The sequence below is a fragment of the Cyrtonyx montezumae genome, unplaced genomic scaffold (genome assembly GCF_038088225.1).
Source record: "Cyrtonyx montezumae isolate F1298 unplaced genomic scaffold, pur_monq_1.0 scaffold_19, whole genome shotgun sequence".
NCBI lineage: Eukaryota > Metazoa > Chordata > Aves > Galliformes > Odontophoridae > Cyrtonyx > Cyrtonyx montezumae.
This window is the reverse complement of record NW_027071925.1, coordinates 146,827-169,042: the sequence shown is the minus strand read 5'-3', so window position 1 is coordinate 169,042 and position 22,216 is coordinate 146,827. Positions and strand designations below refer to the sequence as shown.

The window sequence follows — 22,216 nt, the reverse complement described above, 5'->3', positions numbered from 1 at the left end:
CTGCAAATACCTGTTAGCCCTCATAAACACCCAACAGGCTCTCAAGACGAACCACTTATAGTCAGTACATGTGGAACTGCTTGGTGTGCTGCACGAAGGTTTTCAATTCATCTTGAATCTGGTGAGAAATTTGTCTTTCTTGGAAGGCCAGGCAGGACCTCCTCCTCTTCTCACAGTACCTGGCCAAACACAAACTGGACTGTTGCTGTATTATTTGGCTCCAACAAGGTACATTCCCATTTGGCCAAGAGAAGAACTGCCTCTGTGGATGGCCATGGCAAGAACTTTTTCTCCCAGGAAAAAGAGAATGAATTGAGGGATTTGGTACAATGTCTGGGCGACAACACGATCCCATTCAACAGCCAGCTCTGTATTCTACTCCCAGTACAACAGTGGCACAGTGACCTCCAGAAAAGGAAGTTGGTACTTCAGCTTGTGTCTGCAAACCCTGAGGCGTAACAGGAAAAATCAGGAGCTGCTTTCTATTCTTATTCACCAGTGCAGCCTCTTTCCCAGGGACCTTCACACACTCAAAGCAATGACCACACTTGGTGTGTGTGTGACAGTAAAAATGGAGCTTTTTTCCAAGGTGGTGTCTATGGGAGGAACCTAGGCCTCTTACCAGGCAGTTAGAGGAGAAAAGGCAGGAAGGAAGGCTGGAGAAGCCAAAAATGAATGGAAATGTGTAACACACAACATACAAGTGCTTCACACACAAGTAGTTGGGTGCCCACATCCATCCATACTGCTTATGTCTGTGCAGAGAGGAGCTTGAACTGATCAGAACTTCAGAGTTAATCTTGGGAGTCCCACAGACACTTAATAAATGTCAGTGAGCACAATACATATTTTCTGCACGTTATGTAATAACAGGTGAGAGTATCAGGTGTGCTTCAGCCCTGCACTAAGTATAAAGATGTGAGGAAGTGGCATGAGGTGTGAGAATGAGCCACTGGGCATGACAACAGCTCCATACCTGCCTGGAAGGTACAGCTGCTTCTCAGCTTTGGCATGAGCACAGGAACTGGGGCAGCCTCAGAGTCCATGCGGTGACACAGAGGGAAAGCAAGAGCTGAGACATATGGACCTTGCTGGGTTGGCTGCAGGGGGACTCCTAACTCCAGGGTCGGAGGAAGCCATTGTAGCCTTATACCAGGAATGCTGGACTGGCTCAAAGCTCAGAGGAACAGCAACTGCAGCACTGATTGGGCATGGGTCCTGTCCAAAACACAGAAGATGCATCTGGGATTTGGGTCAGAGGCTTCCCATACCACCCACGTGAGCAATGATGCAATGATATCAGGCCTTAGTGAAGGCAGAGAGAAGTCCAATTGAGTTGGAAAAAAGAACAACTGAGCATGGATTCTACAGGGCAACCTGAGATGATGACAGGTACAGTCCTTCTTACATGCCACAGAGCCACAAGGAGAAAGAGACCAATGGGATCCTCTGCATACTGAAAAGCACGTGGCACAGGTGGACTCACATTTTGCCACCAGTTTCTTTTGGTTTCTTGTCCACTGTGACAGCTTCCTCCAGAACAAACCTCAGCATACAGCTGGTATATACTACAGAGGCAGCTGGTGGTGCAAAAGGAGCAGAAATGCCATCCGTGGAGCTGGGAGGAGCAGGCCCTGCCTCATCTGGCTTTGCTTCCCAGTGCTTATTGGGTTTTAGCTTTTGCCTGTGATCCACAGCAATTGGTCCAAAAATGTCCCAAGTAATGTGCTAGGAACAGGAACCATCCAAAACAACCTTGATGTGTCAGAACCACAGAATTTATTTAAGCTGACAGACTTCAAACACTTCAAACCTTTCACACTGTGCATCTCTAACTCAAGTCCTTCTCTGGACCCATTGCCTGCCTTTCCTTCTCTTGACAAGACTGTCACCCTCCAAGTGAAGGATGAGACCCAATACCAGGTTACTCCACCAGCCCCTAAGAACTCAGATGTGGTATGATCAATCCCTGCCAGCATGTTCTTATTCTTGTTCTCGTTCTCCCTCTCACCAAAATCTTGGTCCCATCAAGTCAGTTTGAACATTATAGGCACTTGTGAACAGCCCCTCTCCCCAGCACTGTGTTCATCTCTGGTGGGGCTGACGGGGTCCAGTTCTGCTCACCCAACTGGAAGGTTTCCAAGTCCTCTGTGGCCTCCAGGCACAGACACCCCAGCACCCAGAGGCTTAGCAGCAGAAGTTACCCAGAACTCGGTACTCTCAAATCTGGACACTGCAGACAGCGATTTATCTCCCATTAACAGAGGAAGCCTGCAAGGCTGTGAGCATCAGTGCCCTCTCCCCAGGCTGTGGACACAGCCTCCTCACAGGGACAAGGTGTCCTGAGCCACCTCTGCCCCACCACCACCCCCTGCAGGAAAGGACGAGGTCAGGGATTTCTCCTGCTTGTAGCACATCTCCCATTTATGTCTGACCTGACACAATGAAAATAACGAGGGCACGGTCGCATCCTAGTTTTATTACAACTGACCTGCAGGCAAAAGGATAGAACTATTACATAAACACTCTGATCCATGTATAATATCTTAAATAGAGAAGGAAGTCCAACCAGGATACCAGATAAAATACTCTGAAGCTCTTTGAAGCAGTTACGTTCCTGAGCCCCATTTTACAGACAATAAGGCAACATCCCTGCACATCGGCTTTGTGATCGTTTTTATACATCTTTTTTTTTCCTATGGTACAAGAAAAAAAAAGCAAAAAACAAGCAGAGTACACAATGTACAGTTCTTACACTATTTTCACAGCTTCTGAGCACTATACACCTCTTTAACTTTATAAAGATACACTGTAATGAATGGCACACCCTTAACAGCTGAAAACCATCTCTGCGAAACGTGCTCTGTACAGGCAGCAGTGCTCCCCGACTCCGACTCCCATTACTGCTTCAGCCACACAATGGACCGTGTTCTGGATTTAATCACAGCTGCTGGGGACGAGCACACACTTCAGGAAATTCTGCTTTGTCAGCTCCTTCAGGGCTGAGTGCTGCAGGGATGCTGCCCAGGGCGCTGCGGACAGATTCAGCTGCGGCGCAGTGGGAGACGCAGAGCTGCATGCCCTCTGTCAGGTGCTCACAACCTGGACTCTCCCTTCCCCCACCTGAGGAGCAGGGGCAGGGATTGTGCTGTGCTCCTGCTGCAGCTCAGGGCACTGCAGTGGGAAGCCCCATCCAGGGGAATCCTGCTACTGCTGCTGTGTGAGCACTGCTCTGCACACGCAGCCCTCTGCGCCCCGGTGCGGTGCTGCCAAAGCTTCGAGTGGGCTGCTCTCATTCAGGCAAAATGGTTATCAAGTGCCAAAAACTGGACAATTCAAAATGGAAATCACGCAGCCTCCGTTTGTTCCCTGGCATGCTACTGAATCTCTGAGAACTGCAGTTTTTTTGGAGGGCAAAAACATCCCCAGAAGAAAAACAAAAAAAAGCCATCTCTGAAACAGATGCCAATTTAAAAAATAATAAAACGACTGACGTACTTCATGCTCAGCAGTTCAGTCACAAGGTCACACCATCACAGAATCACAGGATGGCTTATGTTGCAGAGGACCATCAAGATCATTCAGTTCCCACCCCTGCCGTGGGCTGGCTGCCCCCCAGCTCGGGCTGCACGGGGCCCACCTGCGGCTTCAGGCACCTCCAGGGATGGGGCATCCACAGCTCTGGGCAGTGCCAGTCCAACACCCTGCCTGGTATCCGTGGGTCAGCTGAAAACCCAGAAGGTGTTTGACATTCCCTCATCTCTGCTTCCTTGTAAGGTTCTCAGCAAGGTTTGTAAAGTGTGATAACATGGTAACAAGAGACCCAAAAGGTGACAAGGCTTCCAACCAACTAAGCAGAGCATTGCATTCACAGCAGAGCAATGGGCACAGACACGGTGTGGCAGAACCATCCTGCTGCAGTGCTGAGAAGGAACTGCTGAGGTCTGGTCGTGCTGGGGACACACTGGGCTGGGAAGGGCAGTGCTGCTGGGCTGGGCTGGGGGCAGGGAAAGTGTGCTAGCAGCAGAGCCGGGGACAGTGCAGAGCATGAGAAACACTGACTAGGAACTGCAGACATTCATTTCTGGCTCATTAACACAGCCGCAGACTCTGAGAACGGCACTTGAAGTCAAAGCAAAGCCAGCCGGTGGTGAGTGCTGTGCGGCTATAAACCAGGTCACAGGCGGGTTAAATTCAATCGAGTAGTTTAATAATTCTTCAGATCAAAGGTCTCATCTTACCAGGTAACAATTTACAGGACGCCTAGTTAAGAGTGAAGAGTGGCTGGCTTGGTAAAAGGAGAAAGAATACATGATGTCCCATCTCTGAATAGTTTAATGTTAGCCTCTGTCAGCGCGACATATTTTTGGTAAAGACATATTCCCTATGTTTAACACGATCTCTCTTTTAACAGGAAGTTCAGCTGAGCACACTGTCCCCAGAAAGTACGCTGCGACTGTAAAGCAACAGAATTCCATAGCAGTAAATCTATTGCACTTTGTGAAGAATAAAATTCTCCTTTGCCTTTCTAGCTCCAGAAGGCAAAGCATCTCGTTGGTTAAGCAAGTTCTTCTCCCTCCAGGCAAAGTCTCTCATTGTTCAGACAGACAACGCCTAACTTTTGTTTGTTTGCTTTTTATTATTACTTGAAACAACAATTGGAAGAATTTGAGAGAAAAATCTTTCCAGTAGCTGCTGAGGAGTCTCCAAGTTTTGAGTCTAAAAATGAATTTTAGGTGCTATCCAATCACGGTCAACAAATAAATGTACTTATCTCCACATTTCATGAATATGTCCACAAAAGAGCAGATGAGGTCTCTCTTTGACCAACACTAACACTGTGTGATCAGGTATTACAGGGATGCACTTTATATGTGACAACAGTATACAGACAGGATGGAAATAACACCAATATTATTGCACATGGTGTCTGGGCGAGCATTAAAAACACTGCAATATGTGATGAAAATTCTTTACAGCTTGTTTTCTCTCAGCCCTTTTTCTAGAGTTTGACGTAGCAGCAATATCAATCGACATACATTGGAGAGCTGGGAGTTGCTGGCATTTGATCCAGGATTTTACAAACATAGCATGCAACATCCACTGTGCGTTCCTCATACATCAGAATGAAGGGATGTTTCTGGAAACAGATAGAGAAACAAGAAGGTTATTACATTCGCCATTCAGGCTGGATACCCCAGATTCAAGCACAGCACATACATTTGCCTGATGCAAGACCACAGTAGTTGAGTGCAGGACTCCAGGACTTGGCCTGGTCCATGGCTTTTTGAATATGAAGAATCCTTATCTTAAACGTGCAGTAAAGAGGTGGGGTGGGACTCCGTGGGGGACATGCTGAAATACTTTAATTAAGGACTTCATCATTGGCCTTTTCATCCATGAGGAGACAGAAATGGCAGGAGACATGATCTGGGAGGCCAAACAGAAGATGAGGATCCCAAACCAGTACTCCTGGACTCTGATCCTCACGTTTGCCCAGGAGGTCGTACTGGCTGGCTCTAAATGACAGCAGCTGGGAAACAATGACACAGTGACTCTGCAGGACAGAACACCAGGCATACTCACTCCCTACAATGCCAATGCTATCAGGCACCCAGGATATGGTTTCCTCCACTCTCTGAAGGGGTGGCTTCCCAATGCACAGAGTGCCAGGAGAATACGTGGCTGCCAAGTGCGACTTCTCCAAGCCCAAAGCCCACCTAACTTCCTGGCTCATACATTGGAGGCACTGACATGTGACAGCATCTGCCAGCCATCTGACAGGGCTTCTGAGTGCCCACACCAGGATCTCCAACCACATGGGTTAGCTACATCGGGTTAGATGACCCCCTCCAATACGGCATGTCCACCTTCACCTAGCTCCTAGAACTGGGCACTTATGGACAGACACCAACAATCCTGTTGATCATATGAGCCACACAAGCCTGAAAGGGTGACAGGGAGGCAGTGCTTTCCTTCAGGCTGCAGACTTGAATGTTCTGCTTTCATCACCCGAGAAGACACAGACGTGTGACCCAGCCCTGCTCCGTGCTGTGCACAGCCGTAGCAGTTGGCCTCAGCAGGCATGCCCCACACTCACCAGAAGCTCTTTGTACTTTGGCCTTTTGGACTCGTCCTTTGTAAGGCTAAAGAAAGCAGAAAGAAACTTAGGAAAAGGCAGGGCTGAGGAAACAGTTATAGACATTAAATGTACATTTTTACAGCACAAGATACTGAATCTACTGCTGTTGTGGGGGAACTCACAGCATCCCAAACCATTCAAGTCCAGGAACATGGTTTCCTGTGAAAGTCACCCTTTCCAAGCTGCAACTCATCACCAGACTCCATCCCCACAAGGGTGCAGGTGCTAGCATGAGCACAGAACCCGTAATGATCAATAAACCTCACCCTAAGAGAGCTGCAAGCTAAACCACATCATCCCCCTCAGGGCAGCGGGCACCAAGAGTTCAAGAAGCTTCTGGACAACACTCTCAGTCACGGGGTCCAATTTTGGGTGGTCCTGCATCAAGCTGCACTCGATGATCCTAATGAGTCCTTCCAACCTGGGACATTCAGGGATTCCATGATTTCCACGGCTGTAGCCTTGCCATGCAGCCACCATCTCCCCAGCATGGGGACAGCTCACTGGCTCCTGGCTCCAGCACAGCACAGGGCACAGCCGGGCTGAGGTGGGACAGCAGGAGGCAACAAAGGCCACCAAAGGTCCCACAGCACTGGGGACACAGCCACGGCTGACTGGTGCTCCCTGACATTCCCTTGACTTTCTACTGTTAACAAAAATAATGTCTTCTTGCAGGTCTGTCACAACCAGCAGACAGCAACACCGCATGACTCTTCCATCATTTTTCCTGACTCTTCACTACAAAAAAATAGAAATTATTAAATCCGCATTAGTGAGGCAATGACCTGGGGACCAGCACCATCACTTACCCACCTTCAGGAGATTTACCTGCCTGCTTAATAACACCAGTCTGTGCTTAACTAAAAGTTAACTCAGGAACATGTTCATTACAGTGTCGCTATGATGACATCATCAATATTCCAGACAGAAGTCTGCCTATTTACAAAATTAGATTAAACAAAAAAACAGAATTAGACTGAAAACTACTCTGTGCTCTATGCATTTCAGTTGTCCCAGAGTAGAAGGGACACCTGGGAGGGGTGAATGGGCAGAAAATACAATGGACCGATGAGACATAGTGGGCAAACACTGCTGTTTAGCAGAGATGACATGCAGGTTCTTCTGTGGGATCATCTGGAGACAAATCCAACAGCACAAACAGGCAAGAGAGCAAGCTCTTGGTTTTTATCACTCTGCTACGATACCACGTCTCTTCGATGGGAAATAACCTACTGCCTTTATGGCATGTGGCATGGGGAAAGCGGTGCTGACCTGATCAAATAGCACACAGCTGTTGTCTGAAAAATGAAAACCATTTTGATGCTTCATTTTCTGCAGTAATAAGGTCTCACTACAGACACTTGGAAAAGGGAATCTGGATTCTGAAAACTCCTAATTCTGAAAGACCATACAACCCAAACTCCAAAACCTTTTCCACTTTGAACCTGAACCTTTCACTTCTCTAGTGTACTGAAAATCCCGAAACAAACTCTCTTAAAAACATAAAACACTGCCTCTTGTTGAACCTTCCCGTGTCACAGAGCTTTGAGAACTCCTAGCTCAGGATGTCCATCACCTGGACAGACACAGAACAGAAAGGCCCTGAAGGGGCACCCAGGTCACACTGACCTCTGCACTTATTAGGTACACAAAATTACTTTGACGACCTTTCACATTTTGATGAAAAAGTAGTTAGAAAATTCACAATCGACCCTTTAGCCTAAGCAGGACCGTGCACAAGTGGCAGGCAGATGGACTGCTGGAGGCTTTTGCACAAGCTCTGCAAACACTCCATCCAAGGCTGGCCAAACTGCACAGGCCCTTCCAGCTCATAAAAGTATTCTGAGTCTTCATCTTGTCATACTGAACACCAAATCGACAACCAAGCAAGCCACCTGCTATAGGTCCTGACAGCCAGCTGAGCAGAACCTTGTCCTGCCAGGCAGGAAGGCTCCTAGCTTGGCTATGCAAAAGGCAGAACTAGGACAGACCCTCAGCTCAACCACAGGACAATAGTACCAGGTGTCTCAGGCTTCTTCCTGAAGAAGGGAAGGCAATATCAGGTCTGTTCCAAGGCTGTGTAATAGCTAAGGAACAGGCTGCACAAGCCAAGCAAATCTCCCACAATGGGTCTTGTGACGCTGGGAAATTTCCTCCTTATCTTTTCCCTGAAGAGCAGCTTCCAAAAGTCTGTCCTTTAGACCCCACTCAGACAAGAGACTGAAAAACCTCCCACCACCTTCCATAGAAGAGAAATGTGAAAGATCCTCAACCACCTGCTGGTGCAGGAACATGAAACTAAGCAGTGGCACATGACTTGACAAATACTTTGCAATGACAAAAAAATCCAAGTGCTTCAAGTAGGTGACACTTACCACAAGTTGACGAAGTTGATGAAACTTGGGGAGAATTCCCTCTCCTCTGAGTTACTCAGCTGTGGTGGGTCTCCCTTTACTACTTGTGTCAACTGGTCAAACACGCTGTTCCACTTGGGGTAGGGGAATCGTCCTGTGGCCAGCTCATACTGCAAGAGGCAGTAACAGCAGGAGATAGGTAACACAACAGCAAGTTCTTTCAGGGTAACAAAATCTCTACAAGGAGCCTGAAGGCCCCAAAAGAAAACTAAGATGAGATACTCCATCCCATCCCCTACATCCATTTCAACTGAGAGGACAAGGAGTTTTGCTACCTACATCAAAAGTGCGTCCTAACTCACCCGGCTATGATTTACCCCAGCTATGTCACTTTCCTGTGCTGAATGTCTCTCCTCTACTGACTATAAAATGAACCAATAGTCTTATTCAGATACTTCAAAAGTAGGAAAATAAAATCCTCCAGTCCCTTTCCAGACATTGGAATAACCACTATGGAGAAGAGATCCTGAGAAAACAAGCATTTTAAAATGCCTGCAGGGAGGGCAACCCATTGGTAGAAGATACTGACTCATTGCTTCTGATTTCTCTTCTGCTTCACCACCCTGAGAATGGGAGAACTTATCCAATGATCGGTGTTTGCATTCTGCAGTGTTGTGGTTAATCAGAGAGAAATCAACAACTGGGATCCAGGATTAACTGGCACAGCTGAAGTACCCCGGACACCAGGGCTGTGAGCAGCTTATTTACAAAGGCTGGATGCTCTTTCTGACCCACCACACTCACTGTCCCTCCTCCTGTCAGACTTTGAAGATAAAATTCATTTACAGTCCAGCACCTCTTCCCTGCTCACATCTCTGCCTCTGATTGTAGCTGCAGCTAAATGTATCCTCAGGGTTTCAGGCAAGGCATCTGCCTCAAAGGGATTTATATTCCTTCTGAGTCAGGTGGTGCCCATTTTGATCACAAAACACAAATGCTTCAGGGCAGCAGAGCTGGGCTTTGCTTCAAGCACATCTGACACCAACCAGTGCTGCCACTTCGCCAAGTGCACTGCAGCTACCCAGCAGATAACTACCATGCAGCAGAGGGCCCGAGCTCCACTCACTTACCAATGTAATCCCCAAACTCCAGACATCTGAGCGGACATCGTAGCCTTGCCTGGATGCACTGGGATCTATCCTTTCCGGCTGAAACAGAAAGAAGTACCATTCAAACACTATGTCATGCAGGACAGAATGAGACACATCTGCAAACTTGGAAAAAATAAGCTCAGCCCACCAGGACAACATTCAACCCCAGTAGAGAAACATCTTATGAAATCAAACACTGTTTTGATGGAGGTACAGTGTAAAACAGTGATCTGTAACTGCAGTTCAACACAGTGCAATCCTTTTTCTTTTTTTTCTTTCTTTCTGCAAATGGCTTGAATGACTGCTACCATCAATTTGCTTAGTGTTCTTCAATTTTAGGATCCCTTAAGTGTAAAGTTTTGCTTTCTCAGTTTTTTAAAGCAGAACTGTCCCAAGGGAGTTGTGAGAACTGGAATGAACATCTCAACCACCTGCCCGGGGAAGTGAAGTTCAGCAGCATCTATCACAACTCTTCCTCCCAACTGTCTGATGCTTGCTAAACCTCGGGAGGTTAAAAACAGTGCATTTTAGGAAGAGCTTCTCTTTACAAATTTTTTGTATCCCTTGAAGGCAATTATGATGTGGGCATTAGGAAAAATTTCTTCTCAGAAAGAGATGCATGGACACAGGCTGCCCAGTGGTGTCACTGTCCCTGGAGGTGTTCCAGAACTGTGGGGATGTGGCACTGAGGAAACATGGTTCGTTTGGCATAGCAGTGATGGGATGGAGGATGGACATGGTGATCTCAGGGGTCTTTTCCAATCATAATGACTTTATGGTTCTGTGATGTCTTTATGTTATGAGGCCTCCTGATAACCAAAAGATCTTCCTGCAGAAAATGACAGCAAGGTGGACACAGGTGATCTGCACCCCAGAGTGATTTATCCAGGGAGCAGGACTATCTCTATGCTTTGCATATCATCGTTATGTGAATGCCTCTTATATTACAAATGTAATAATTAAAATGCCAGAAGAAGCAGGATCATATTCCGTTTTGACTGCAAACAATGATAGAGAGACCTGAATTCCAATGTGATACTAAATTATCATCTGCATGAAACACTAGGAAAGGCCTGACTGCTCTGTGAGCTGCATTTCAATAAAATCTCACAGCAGATGGATACCGACGAGTGCCATGCGACCAACAAAATCCCTTAGTGCAACCTCAAGCTTCCCGTGGACCACCACAGGTGTGAGCAAACAACCAGGTCCTGGCAACAGCTCCCTAGCCCCAAACCCCAATGCATTTCTGACTGCTCTGTCAAACTGCCAGCTCTCCTCTTTGCCACCCCCTGCTTGCACAAAGCTACCCCAGCTGTGACTGCTTCCAAACCTCTTCCTTTCCATCACTCAGCAGGATCTTCTCTAACAAGGAAACACAATGAGGTCACCAATCAAACAGCCACACATACCCACAAAGAGAAAGGAGAGAAGTCATTTTCAAGAAGCTTCACTGACTTCACATGTGTGTTACCTCCCTGTTTCCATAATGGCTTGTTATGGTTGTGTATCACCTTCCCAGTGCCAAGTGTGTTTTCTCATCCCTTCTCCCAGTTACAATACCTGTTTTGAAATAGGCTGGGTTCAAATGCCCTGAATGCTGTGTTTTAGGGACACAGAATCACAGAATCATTAAGGCTGGGAAGACCCCTAAATCATCTAGTCCAACTATCAACCCACCCCCACCGTGTCCGCTAGACCAATCACAGTCTGTCTAAAGAAATCATGGTGCTATGTGGGTTAAGAGGTAGCAGCAGTGGGAAGGGAAAATGCCAGCTAATAGTCTCTGGTGATCACAAGATGCTGGAATGGTCATCTTGGATGGATCAAATCATAAAAAAGAAAATGTAAGAAATGGTTTAGTGGGCAATATGAATGGTAGGTGGACAGCTGGACTAGGTGATCTTAGGTCTTCTCCAACATTCATGATTCTGTGATTCCACTATTCTTTCCTGTATGCTGCCTTGTTTTCTTATCCTTTAGTTAGGATTTTCATTTGTTTTAACCTCATGTATTAGATTTTCCCATTGATGGAGTACTGTTGAATGGATTTTTCAATAATCCTGGTGGAAGTGAGCATAAAATAATAAAACTGGTATAACTAAATTCTCTTACATCTATTATCAGTTCTTCATGTACTCACCTGGAAGCTCAGTCAAAATCAATCACATTTGCATTGTACATAAACCCATGCTCCTGACTGTTCACAATTCAGAATTCTACCCTGCCTGGATAATTGCACTCTTTTCGTATTCATTTTCCCAATCAGCTGATAAGGAATTAATAGATAACATAAGCCCTTTCTTTTACAGATGGAAAACAGAAATGTAAAGACGATTTATCCAACATTTTGAACTTGAGACAGCAACAAAAACATCCAAGAACAGTAGAAGGGGTGGGGATCTAAAGGGAAAATGTGCTCTGAGAGCCTGGTACTCATTGATTTGAGGGGAGAAAGGACTGATAACCAGTGAGAATTCAGAACTTGGATGCCCTTGGGGATTTCAGAAAGCTATTGGACATTTCATCCAGAAACATCTCAAGGAGGAACCAGTGGATGTACAGAACACTGACTCACACTCAGGCTCAAGAAGAACAAGAGGAACTCGTACACTGCTCAGAAGTATTAGGTCCAACCAATCCAAAGTGCTTTCAGTGTATTTCTATCAACAGACCAAAATGGAAATGGAAAAAGCCAGCAGAATAGAGGACAGAAGAATGTAGCGTCAACAAAAAGCATTAGATGTGGAATCTTCTGTGATGGAAAGTTTCTGGTGACTCTCCCATAAATCTCTCTGAGACAATGCTGCATCTATCCTGTTCATTCTCAGTGTCACCTGTAGCTGCAACATCTCCCACAGCATTGTGTGCCCACCGCTCCCAAACAGTCCTCTCCAGCATGCCTGGTCGCAGCGGACACACAAGAACAGCCTGACTCCATCAACTATGGGTAACTAAGTCCCAGCCCGATGGCACACCAGGGATAGCACTGCTGGGACTGCAGCTCCATGATACTACTGCTTTCCTTCTGTGCAAAGCCCTCCTCACCTCCATCCCTCCTGTGAGACCCTGGGGGTATCCTCCCGCCTACTGGGTTCCAGCAGCAGGCAGTAAGACAGGCTGTCAAGAAGATGATGTGAGGTCCCTTTCAGCCCAAGCCATTCCACGATTCTGCTCTATGATTCTGTAAGTACCCACACAGGGGCAGCCTGCTACCATGACCAAGCAGAGTGTGAATGGAGCAGCACGGACTTGGCCCTAGACAGACATGGCACAGTTAAAGGCAAAGCACGATGGACCAAAATAAATCCCCTCTAAATACAGAGCAAAAAATACTGGGGATTTTCCATGTAGATGACATGGGAGCAATTAGCACCACAGAAGGGAGAGTCAGTGTGGCACACTCAAGGACCTGGAATGAGAACTGCAGACAAAACTCAGCTCTTGTTGAATATTTTTCCAATGCCAAGTGCAAGCAAGGAAAGGAAATGGTCGAGAGATCAACCCCTGGATGTGCTGCTGACCATGAAAAGAGGCCGGGCAAGAATGCACCAGACACAGGGACAGACTGACACAGGGCTTCCTTCCACTTAGTGTCCACCTAAGCAACAGTATCTGCACTGGCAAAAGAGCAGAAATGGGGAATGATGATCCTCGCCTCTCTTCCAGGCTGCCAAATAAGCAAAGACTTGCAGTTTGGGGTGGGTCACAAGAACAGATGCACATACAATTTGCTGCAGCTCTCAGCTGTTTCATGTTGCTGAAGAACAATGCAGTATTTCTGCAAAAACATGATTCTTGAAGCCCCGATTTGGATTTTCACTAGTCATATAATCAGGGAATTTTTATCTTACATATCCTACTGCAAATTCAAAACTACCTACATGGCACAAAACTGTATCTAACACATTCTTATTTACTACTTAAACCAACATGCCCCAAAGTAAAAGACAATACAAAGGTTGCAAGGAATGAAGAATCACCAGAAAGCAATCCATACAATCCAAAACACAGAACAGAACTGACAGGATATAAACACTCACTCCCCTTCCATCACAAAAACAGATGTGAGCTGAAGCTGACAGCCTCTGCTGCAGCCCACCTCCCTTCACACACAGCAGCATGCAATGAGAAACACTTGACATGAAGCCCAGGGACTGCCCTGCCTTTGGTGGATGATGGGAGAGGGTAAAGTCCTGCACATCTGTAAGCTGGGTCGTGATTGCTGCAGTTTCAGAGCTGCGGATCACGGGGTGAGCTACAAGCCAGGCAGCCAGAGCTAACAGACCTCCACAGCTCCAACAGCGATTGCACACGAGTCTTGCACGCAAGACCCAGAGCTCCCTAGCACACTATTCTGCTGCTCTGTTAAGCAACAGATCAAATATGTATTTGGGCAGCACTCCAGACAAAAGCGCTGTTTTCCCAATGGTGACGAGCCCATTACAACGGCTTTCTCATCATCATGGCTGTGCCCTGCGAGGGCTCAGAGCCCGCAGAGAAGCATGTGCCAACAGCTCCACATAGAGCCACAGCAGCAACAGGGCAGCAGCTCTGAGCTACTGCCCACAGGGTTGTGCAACAGTAATGGAAACCATCCTTAGGGCCATAAATAAACAGTGAGGGAAATTCTTCTGATGTTCAGTAAAGGAAAATGCTGTCACTCCCTTTTCATGTTGCTGTATTTCTCAAGAATATTCCTGTGGCAAAAAGCAACTTGTTCCTCCTTCGGGGCTCTCCCTGCACCAGCCTCACACAACCAAAGTCGGAGTGATGGTCAACCTCAATGAGAGTCCAGGCAGGCAGGGCAGCAGGGGGGCACTGACCTGCTGGGCTCTCAGATCTGTCTCACCTGCTCACCGAGACCTCCAAATGTTTTATTCCGGTCCATGAAGGGAGCTCCTTCCCTGACTTCTCCCCAGGCTGGGCTGGCCACTCACCCTATGGCAAGGATGGGCCTCATCTCCCACCTCCCCTCTGGATTCTCACCCCAGTTTGCCACCTCCTAGAGAAGGGGAAGCCCTGCTGTGTGAAGTGCCTGTGCTCATGGCTCTCACTGCTGCTTCCTGAACAGAGCTGGGTGCCAAGCTGCAGCCCGGCAGTATGCGATGGAGCTGCAGACACAAAGCAGCACCCAGCTGCTCCTGCCAGTGTGGTGCTGCTCTGCAGGATCACTCAGGGCTCTCCCTTAGGTGACACCAAATTCTTCTACTGGCTGAAGAGCTGAGATGTGTAATTTCATTCGGATCTCAATTTTTATGTGCAGTGAAGCCCAATAAGCTTCTGAACCTCCTCACAGACACATAAGGGCTCCCAGAAGGTGACCTCAATGCTGCACAAGCCTTGCTCTAAGAACACAGATCTGAGTCATCCACACAAGCTGGGAGACAACACAACCACATTTTTCTCAGGTTATACCCCTCCTGCCCAGTATTAGGTGACTGATGAAAAGGTGATTAACCCTTTGTTCTGTATCCAAAGCCAATCATTACAGGGATCACAGAATTACTTAAGTTGGAGGAGACCTTAAAGATCACCGCGTTCCAACCCCTTGCTGTGGGCAGGGTTGCCAGCCACCAGCTCAGGCTGCCCAGGATCTCATCCAACCTGGCCCTGAGTGTCTCCAGGGACAGGGCACCCACACTTCCCTGGGCAGCAGTGCCAGCAGCTCACTGCCCTGCAGGACCTGCAGCATCCCATGCAGCAGCCTGTCCTGACGGCAGGAGGAGACAGCGTCCAGACTGTGACATAGCAGAGCAAAGGCACAATGGAGTGATGGGTGGAACAGCTGAGAGGGAAGCAGAGAACACAGGTTCTTCTGTCTTTGTTGCTGGGTGGTCGAGGATAAGCTGCTTCTTCCTGTTTCTCCATTTCTTATCTCTAGGATAGAAGTAGTAGCACTGTGTTCTGTGTAAGCCTTTTCTACACCTATGGAAGAAAAACACTATACAGGAGGTAATAAGAGTTTTACTACTGTAGAGAAAGATTGAAGCCAAAATACTCATCCGTGCTTTAACTCTTTAATTCAGACATTCCTTCCCAAATCACCTCTGTTCTTTGATTTCCTGTTCCTCCTCCCTCCCAGGTCAGCCATGAAGTCTGTGGCTGTACAGAGATTATCAGCAGAGAACATGTTTCAGGAGAATGGCCCTTCCTCCCCTCCTATTTCCTTTACGTATTTACTCCAAGAGATTGTTTCATTTAAGAACTTCTCCAGCAGCATTTTCCAGGTGGAGATGCTGGTTTCCATTTGCAGGGGATCACCATCTCCTCCACTGGCTTTTCTAAGAGAGCTCCTTGATCTCAGTAGCAGGCAGATCCCAGGATTAGAGGATAGGTAGCTAGGGGATTCTCAATGGGCACAGAAAGATTGGCAGGAAGATTTATGAAGCCAATGTGATTTATGAAGCTAATTGGGCTTGACACTGTATATTCTTTGTGACATAAATCACCTTGTTAAAAATGGTAAATATGTAGTACATCACCTGGACTGCAAGTAAAGAAGCATCAACAATTTGCACTAATAAATGGCTTAATTGAGAGCGTTCGAGTGTTTAACTTTCTTATGTTCTTAAGAGGATGCACTCAGTGCAAAAGACAGCATTTATAATGGGACTTCAGGGTGCCTTGCCTTGGTCTACAGCTAATATTGGCCAGAAAATATAAAATTCATGCTGCTAAACTATGAATAGTATTAAAATGTTGACAGTGCGATAAATAAGTGTTCCTGAAGAAAAAAATGTGATTTGAGCTGCTTGGTAAGCTGGGTTCTGACTGTATGCTGACTCATCCTAGAGAAGGACAGGGGAGTGTGAAATCCCACAGAAGCACCATCACTAAACGTGTGTCGCTGGGTGATGCTCTCATTATACACTCCACTGTTGGGATTCAACTTCGGAGTCTATGTTCGTAAAAGGATGCTGAAAACCAGAAGGGTGTACAATGAAGTCATAAAACACAATTCAATTTGTCTCAAGGACATAAACTGCTCAGTCTCTTTATCTCCTCAAAGAACTGCTTAAGAGGTGACTTCATCAGTCAGAAAGTGTCTGCCGGAGAGAGAGGGTGCAGCAAGGAAAGGACCTGTTAATTCTGCAAACAAAGTAGAAACAGCAGGCCACAGTCATCCGTGGCTTCCAAGAAACTTCACTGGGTTAGCAGGGCTGAGCTCTGGAGAGGCAGCAGTTTTGGAGAGTTGGAAGGTGCTGTTTCAGCACTGATAAGTAATTTCATCACAGAACATTACTGATGGCTGCTATTTTGGTGGGGATGTTCCTGAAGTCCTTGAGGTAATTATTAAAGAATATGCAGGAAACTCCGCTATTTTTCCACAGTATTAATGCGTAACCAGAGCACAAGCTTTCAAACATACAGAGGCAAAAAAGGAGTCCAGCAGAAAGCAATGCAATGGGAAGACTTCTGATCCTGAGGAACTCTTTAATGCAGCAGAAAGAGGAATCAGGAGATGGTTTCTAGAGATGAAGTTACAGACATTTGAACCAGAAATCAAGTTTAAGAAAGCACAGACGGTCATCAGAAAAGTCATCATGTGGTAGCACAAACTGGAGTCACAACCAATCTGAGCCTTAAGATATGGTTTCTCTTTCCCAAAGGTCTCTTCCTTTCAGCCAGAATCTGTTGGTCTGGGCACAAATTCAGGAGGATTCTCCATCTCTGCTCTGTCAGCTCAATTTCTGACCTCACCACTCATAAAAACTTTTACCTGCAGAACAGAGCTCTCACCCCCAAGCTCTAACCTTGATCCTTCTCACAGTAGGGGTAACTGGGAGCTTTTGCTGTCCTCAGGTTCTTGTTTGTCCAGTTCTACACAAACCAGGCTTAGAGCAACAAGGATTGCAGTGCAGTAGAGCTGATATGGATTCCAATTGCACACCAATTGGCAGTGCCACATGTGGACCAAGTGCACCAACCAGCCTGTGCAGCTCACAAGTCAAGCTATTGTTCTGGATTGACTGTGATCTCAGAAAAATGCCCCCAGAAAACTACCCCAAGATAAAACATCTCTCAGTCTGAAGTGGAAGAGATGACAAAGGCCTGATGGGACTCCAGGAGCTGTGGCAATCTGAGCCTGGCCCACCAACCCAGCTTTGTCAATGCCCAGCTGATCTGAGCCAGCTGAGAAGCAATGCTAAGCACAAGGTCCCGTCCTGCTCCAGTGCAAGCTTTGCTCACCTCTCCATATGCCACTTTTCAAACAAAACACAAAAGAGGGCAGGGTAGGAAGGCTATACAGAAGGATTTGTAAAGGATGGATAGATGGGCTGAAGCAAATGGGATGAGGTTCAACAAGACCAAGTGCCAGGTCCTGCACTCTGGCCATAACAACCCCAGGCATCGCTAGACTTGGGGCAGAGTGGCTGGAAAGCTGCATGGAGGAAATGGACCTGGAACTGTTGGTCAGTGCTTGGCTGAACATGAGCCAGCAGTGTGCCCAAGTGGCTCACAAGGCCAATGGCATTCTGGCTAGTATCAGAAATAGTACAGCCAGCAGAGCAGGAGGTGATCATCCCCCTGTACTCAGCACTGGTGAGGCTGCACTTCGAGTGCTGTGTTCACTGCTGGGCATCTCACTAAAAGAAAGTCATGGAGACCATGGAGCATGTGCAGAAAAAGGTGCTCCAGACCCCTCACAACTGTTACCAGTCTTATGGGCAGCAGCTGAGGGAACTGGGATGGGTCAGTCCGGAGGAGGCTCACTTGTCACTCTCCACAATTCCCTGAATGGAAGTTCTGAGTGGGGAGTTGGAATCTTCTAGCAATAGGACAAGAGGGGATGGATTCAAGCTGCATCAAGGGAGGTTCAGGTTGGACATTAGGAAAAAGCTCTTCTCCAAAAGAGTGGTCAGGTACTAGATGAGGTTGCCCAGGGAAGTGGTAAAGTCACCATCTTTGGAGATGAGCGTTCAAGAAACGTTTACAAGTTGTACTGACAGACATAGTTTAGTGGGAAATACTGATGGTGAGTGGATGGTTGGACTGGACGATCTTAGAGGTCTTTTACAACCTTGGTGATTCTGTGATTCTTAAAACAGTTGATCTCTGAAGGGATGGTACTGCTTAAAGTATTCAGACACAGCACTGGAGGGGATGCTACCTGCCCAGCTCCAGCAACAGCTGGGAGTGATGCAACCCCTGAGCGTGCCTGTTCTGCTGTCTGGGGTCCTGCTGCAGCAGGGAAGGGTTGGAGGAGGTGCAGGCCACACTCAGCTGCACCCAGACTTCATGCCAGGGCTATCACTGGAGCTGCCTGGTTCAGCTGAGCAGTGCCCAGAGCCGTGCAGGGCACTGCTGCTCTCAGCAATGTGTCATCCCCACTGTCCTCCTGCAGCAGGATGCCTCCATGGCCTCAAACACACAAGCAAAAGGAGTCAAGCAGCTCAGGGACAAAGGGAGAAGCACAGCTCTGAACCTGGGAGCTGTGTGACTCAACCCTTCCCTTCTCCCTTTGCTGCCTGTCTCCCCACAGCAGAGCCTGCCCTGAGGAGAGGTACCCGCACCTCCCTGCAGCACAGACACACTCAGTGCTGCAGTGTCACAGCTCTGCCCTGTGATGTAAGGAGCTAAATTTGGACAGGAGAAGTCCCACGCTGGGCAAACCTCATGGATGACTTTAGTTTATGAATGAGTAAGCAGAGGCATGTTCTGAGCTGAAACCACTGAAGCATGTGGGTGACATCAGCAGCAGGCAAGTGGGGAGGGCTGTGCTCAGAGCTCCGGCACTGCCCACACTGCGCACAGGGATGGCACTGCACATCTCACTGCTTCCCTTCCAATCTGTTTCTTCAATCATAAAACGATGGCTGTGTGTCAAGTCTCAGATCCAAAAGGAAAAAAGAAAAAAAGATAAACAAAAAATCCAACAGGCAGCACATACCAGGAGAATCCAAAATTTCAGCTGCACGAAGTCAAACCGGCAGGCTGCCTGTTCAGTCAAATGAGCAACCAAGGCTGATGAAAACCTGGGCACTGGGTCAGGAATTGTGAAGCTAAACCCAGGTTTCTGCCTGTGCCATCCCTGTCCCACAGCCCTCCTTCCACACCCTCAAAAGAGGCCACAGCTGCACACAGATGGCCCTGCTGCCCAATTCAGGAATTCCTCCTTTTCTGCTAAGCTGTGTGCTGGGGATGCAGCCCCTCTGTGGCAACAGAGGCAGCAGTGCCACCCCAACAATGGACAGCAGCAGGAGGTGCCTGTGCCTGGCTGCAGCAGGCGGCTCCAGGTGGCCTGGCAGGAGGACCCAGGGACTGTTGTGACTTTGTCCCAGGAAAGGCCCCAAAGGAGTGGGACAAGGCAGAACAGCTGAGCTACATCCGTACCCAGCTGGCTACATCCGTAGCCCAGCTGCTTCCAGCTTGGCCTCATCACTTCTCTCTGATGTAGAAATTGGGACCCCTCATGCATTAAAAAGGGGAAAATAAGTTAACATCACAGACTGTCACCTTCAGCATGGCACCTCTCCAGCCCAGATCAGAAGCTGTTGCAGGAGACAAGGTAGGGCTCACCAGGGAGGCAGGGCCACCTGCCAGAACCCTGGGCACTGCTGCCCACCAACAGGGCAACCAGGCTCTGCTCCTCCACAGAGTCCTGCTCACCCATCCTTTGTGCCACAGTTCAGGCTTTGCACCTCCTCAACAAGCCAACTCCATAAAACCTCTGTCTCCTTTTGGGAGGGCCTGATCTCTTACTGATGATCCTCAAACTGACTCTCCATGGCTCAGGAAAACAACGAAGCAGAAGAGCATCAGCTGGCAAGACCAGGGCTGACAGTGGCTTGCAAGCCCAGCATGATCACGGTGCAAAACCTCACCTGAAGCAAATCCATAGTTCTGGCACCAAAATGGGTCTTAGGAGGGCTCAGCATCATGCTGCCCACAAAAACTGCCCTGGAGACTGGTTATCCTGGGATGACAGGGGGGCTCCAGCCTTTCCTTTCTTTTTCTCAGAGAACACAAAGCATATTTACTCATTATTTCAGTGTAATGATAACATGGAAATTCAAAGTCAAAAGCAGAACAACTTTTTCAGAATGGCAGATCCAAGGCTGACATGCTGCGTTCTGTAACAGCTCTACCAATTTCAGTTCAAACACAAAGTACTTGCTTAGCAGCTGGATGTGGTTCCTGCTGTCCAATCAGCCTGCTCCCAGTCTAACTGGCAGATGCTCTATGTCATTGTTACCAATGGCTATTTGGGGATCTGGCTCCAGTGAACACAGTGTTATCAGGTTCCTTTGATGGGCAAGTGATACAAGAATTCCTGCAAGCACGAAAGGCCAAGCAGGCAACATGCTCTCATCATCACAGAGCATGGTCCAGCAGCTCTCATCAGACACACCCTGGCTGAGTGGAAGCCTAGTTAGCACTCTTCACCTATTTCACACTGAAGTTGATTATTTACCTTTCCAAAGGAGCACAACAGGCCTGACTCACTTCCAGGTATATTCAGCAACACTACAGCATCAGCCTTTGCTGCCATAGAGAAGGAGCTGGCAGTTGTGTTTGCTTTCTGGGGCTATCTCCCTGTTTCCCAGGCTTCCCAGTACATGGGAATGCACATGGACTTGGAGAGGAGTCACTGAGTTGGAGAGAAAAGAAGGGAAGAGGCCAGCAGTCTCTCACACCAGTTGCCAGCTGCTGGCTCATCCCACAAACCATACACCATGCCAAGGCTCTTACAAACACAACTGAAACATTTTTCTCACTTAAAAATCCAACCCACTCTGGAACTGGTGACAGAATTGCACAAAGAACACAGGACAGGGAGGGAAATCGAGAAGTACTATTGACTCATCCAAGTCCCAAGGGAAACGAAGAAGCACAGCTATTCACAGACACACCAATAACTGTCATGTAGTAATCAAACCATCAATTTGAGCAAAGCTGACCATCCACTCACAGCTCTAAGCAAAAGCAGAAATATTAATTCTCTTACTTACAGTCCCCTGAACTTGTAAGGAACAAGGGGTGAGCAAGACCCCTACGTACAGAACTGATACACATCTCCGAAGACAGGGGAATGTCAACAGTATTCCAAACTCCACCGAGTGATGCTGTCATACTGCCTGCAGGACAAGGCAGCAGGCAGCCTGGGAGCAGTGTACCATAGACCCTTCTCTGGTTCCATCCCATCCTAGGGACCTCTGCTTTAGCCCACAGCATCCTAAACCCCATCAACACAACCGACTGAGTAGCTCCAACAGGTTATCTTCCCTGCAAGGAATTCCAGACATTTGTCAAAAAAAGCTCAGACAGACATGCCCATAACCCACCCTAGACCACCCAGGTCTTTAAACAAAGCTCCCCATTTCACTAAGTTAGATGGTTCTGGAACTTGCACACACTGTCGTATCACAGCAGAGACCTCCAGGAACAGATCTCCTCATTTCCAGCCAGCTCTCATCGACAGTGAACAGAGAAGTTCAAATGCTCAAAAACTCAGGCTGTGTTTGCACAGCATCAGGGCAAACAGGTTTTCCTGGGACACCACAGTCAGATAACAGCCATGTGAGAGCAGTTATAGACCAGATGGGCATCATACTTTCAAACGG

The 22,216-nt window shown here is 47.6% G+C and overlaps 1 protein-coding gene across 1 annotated transcript in view; it reads right to left on the bottom strand.

The window, feature by feature from the left end:
• Nucleotides 1-4,188: 4,188 nt before the first annotated feature.
• The window catches only part of MAP2K4 (mitogen-activated protein kinase kinase 4), an 85,717-nt gene continuing 67,689 nt past the window's right edge, over nt 4,189-22,216 (bottom strand). Inside the window, exons 8-11 of the mRNA XM_065735103.1 lie at nt 9,627-9,704; nt 8,518-8,666; nt 6,101-6,146; nt 4,189-5,140 (exon numbers count right to left, since the gene is read on the bottom strand). Coding sequence (XP_065591175.1) covers nt 5,027-5,140; nt 6,101-6,146; nt 8,518-8,666; nt 9,627-9,704 — 387 coding nt within the window. The 3' untranslated portion in view covers nt 4,189-5,026. The remainder of the gene's footprint in view (nt 5,141-6,100; nt 6,147-8,517; nt 8,667-9,626; nt 9,705-22,216) is intronic.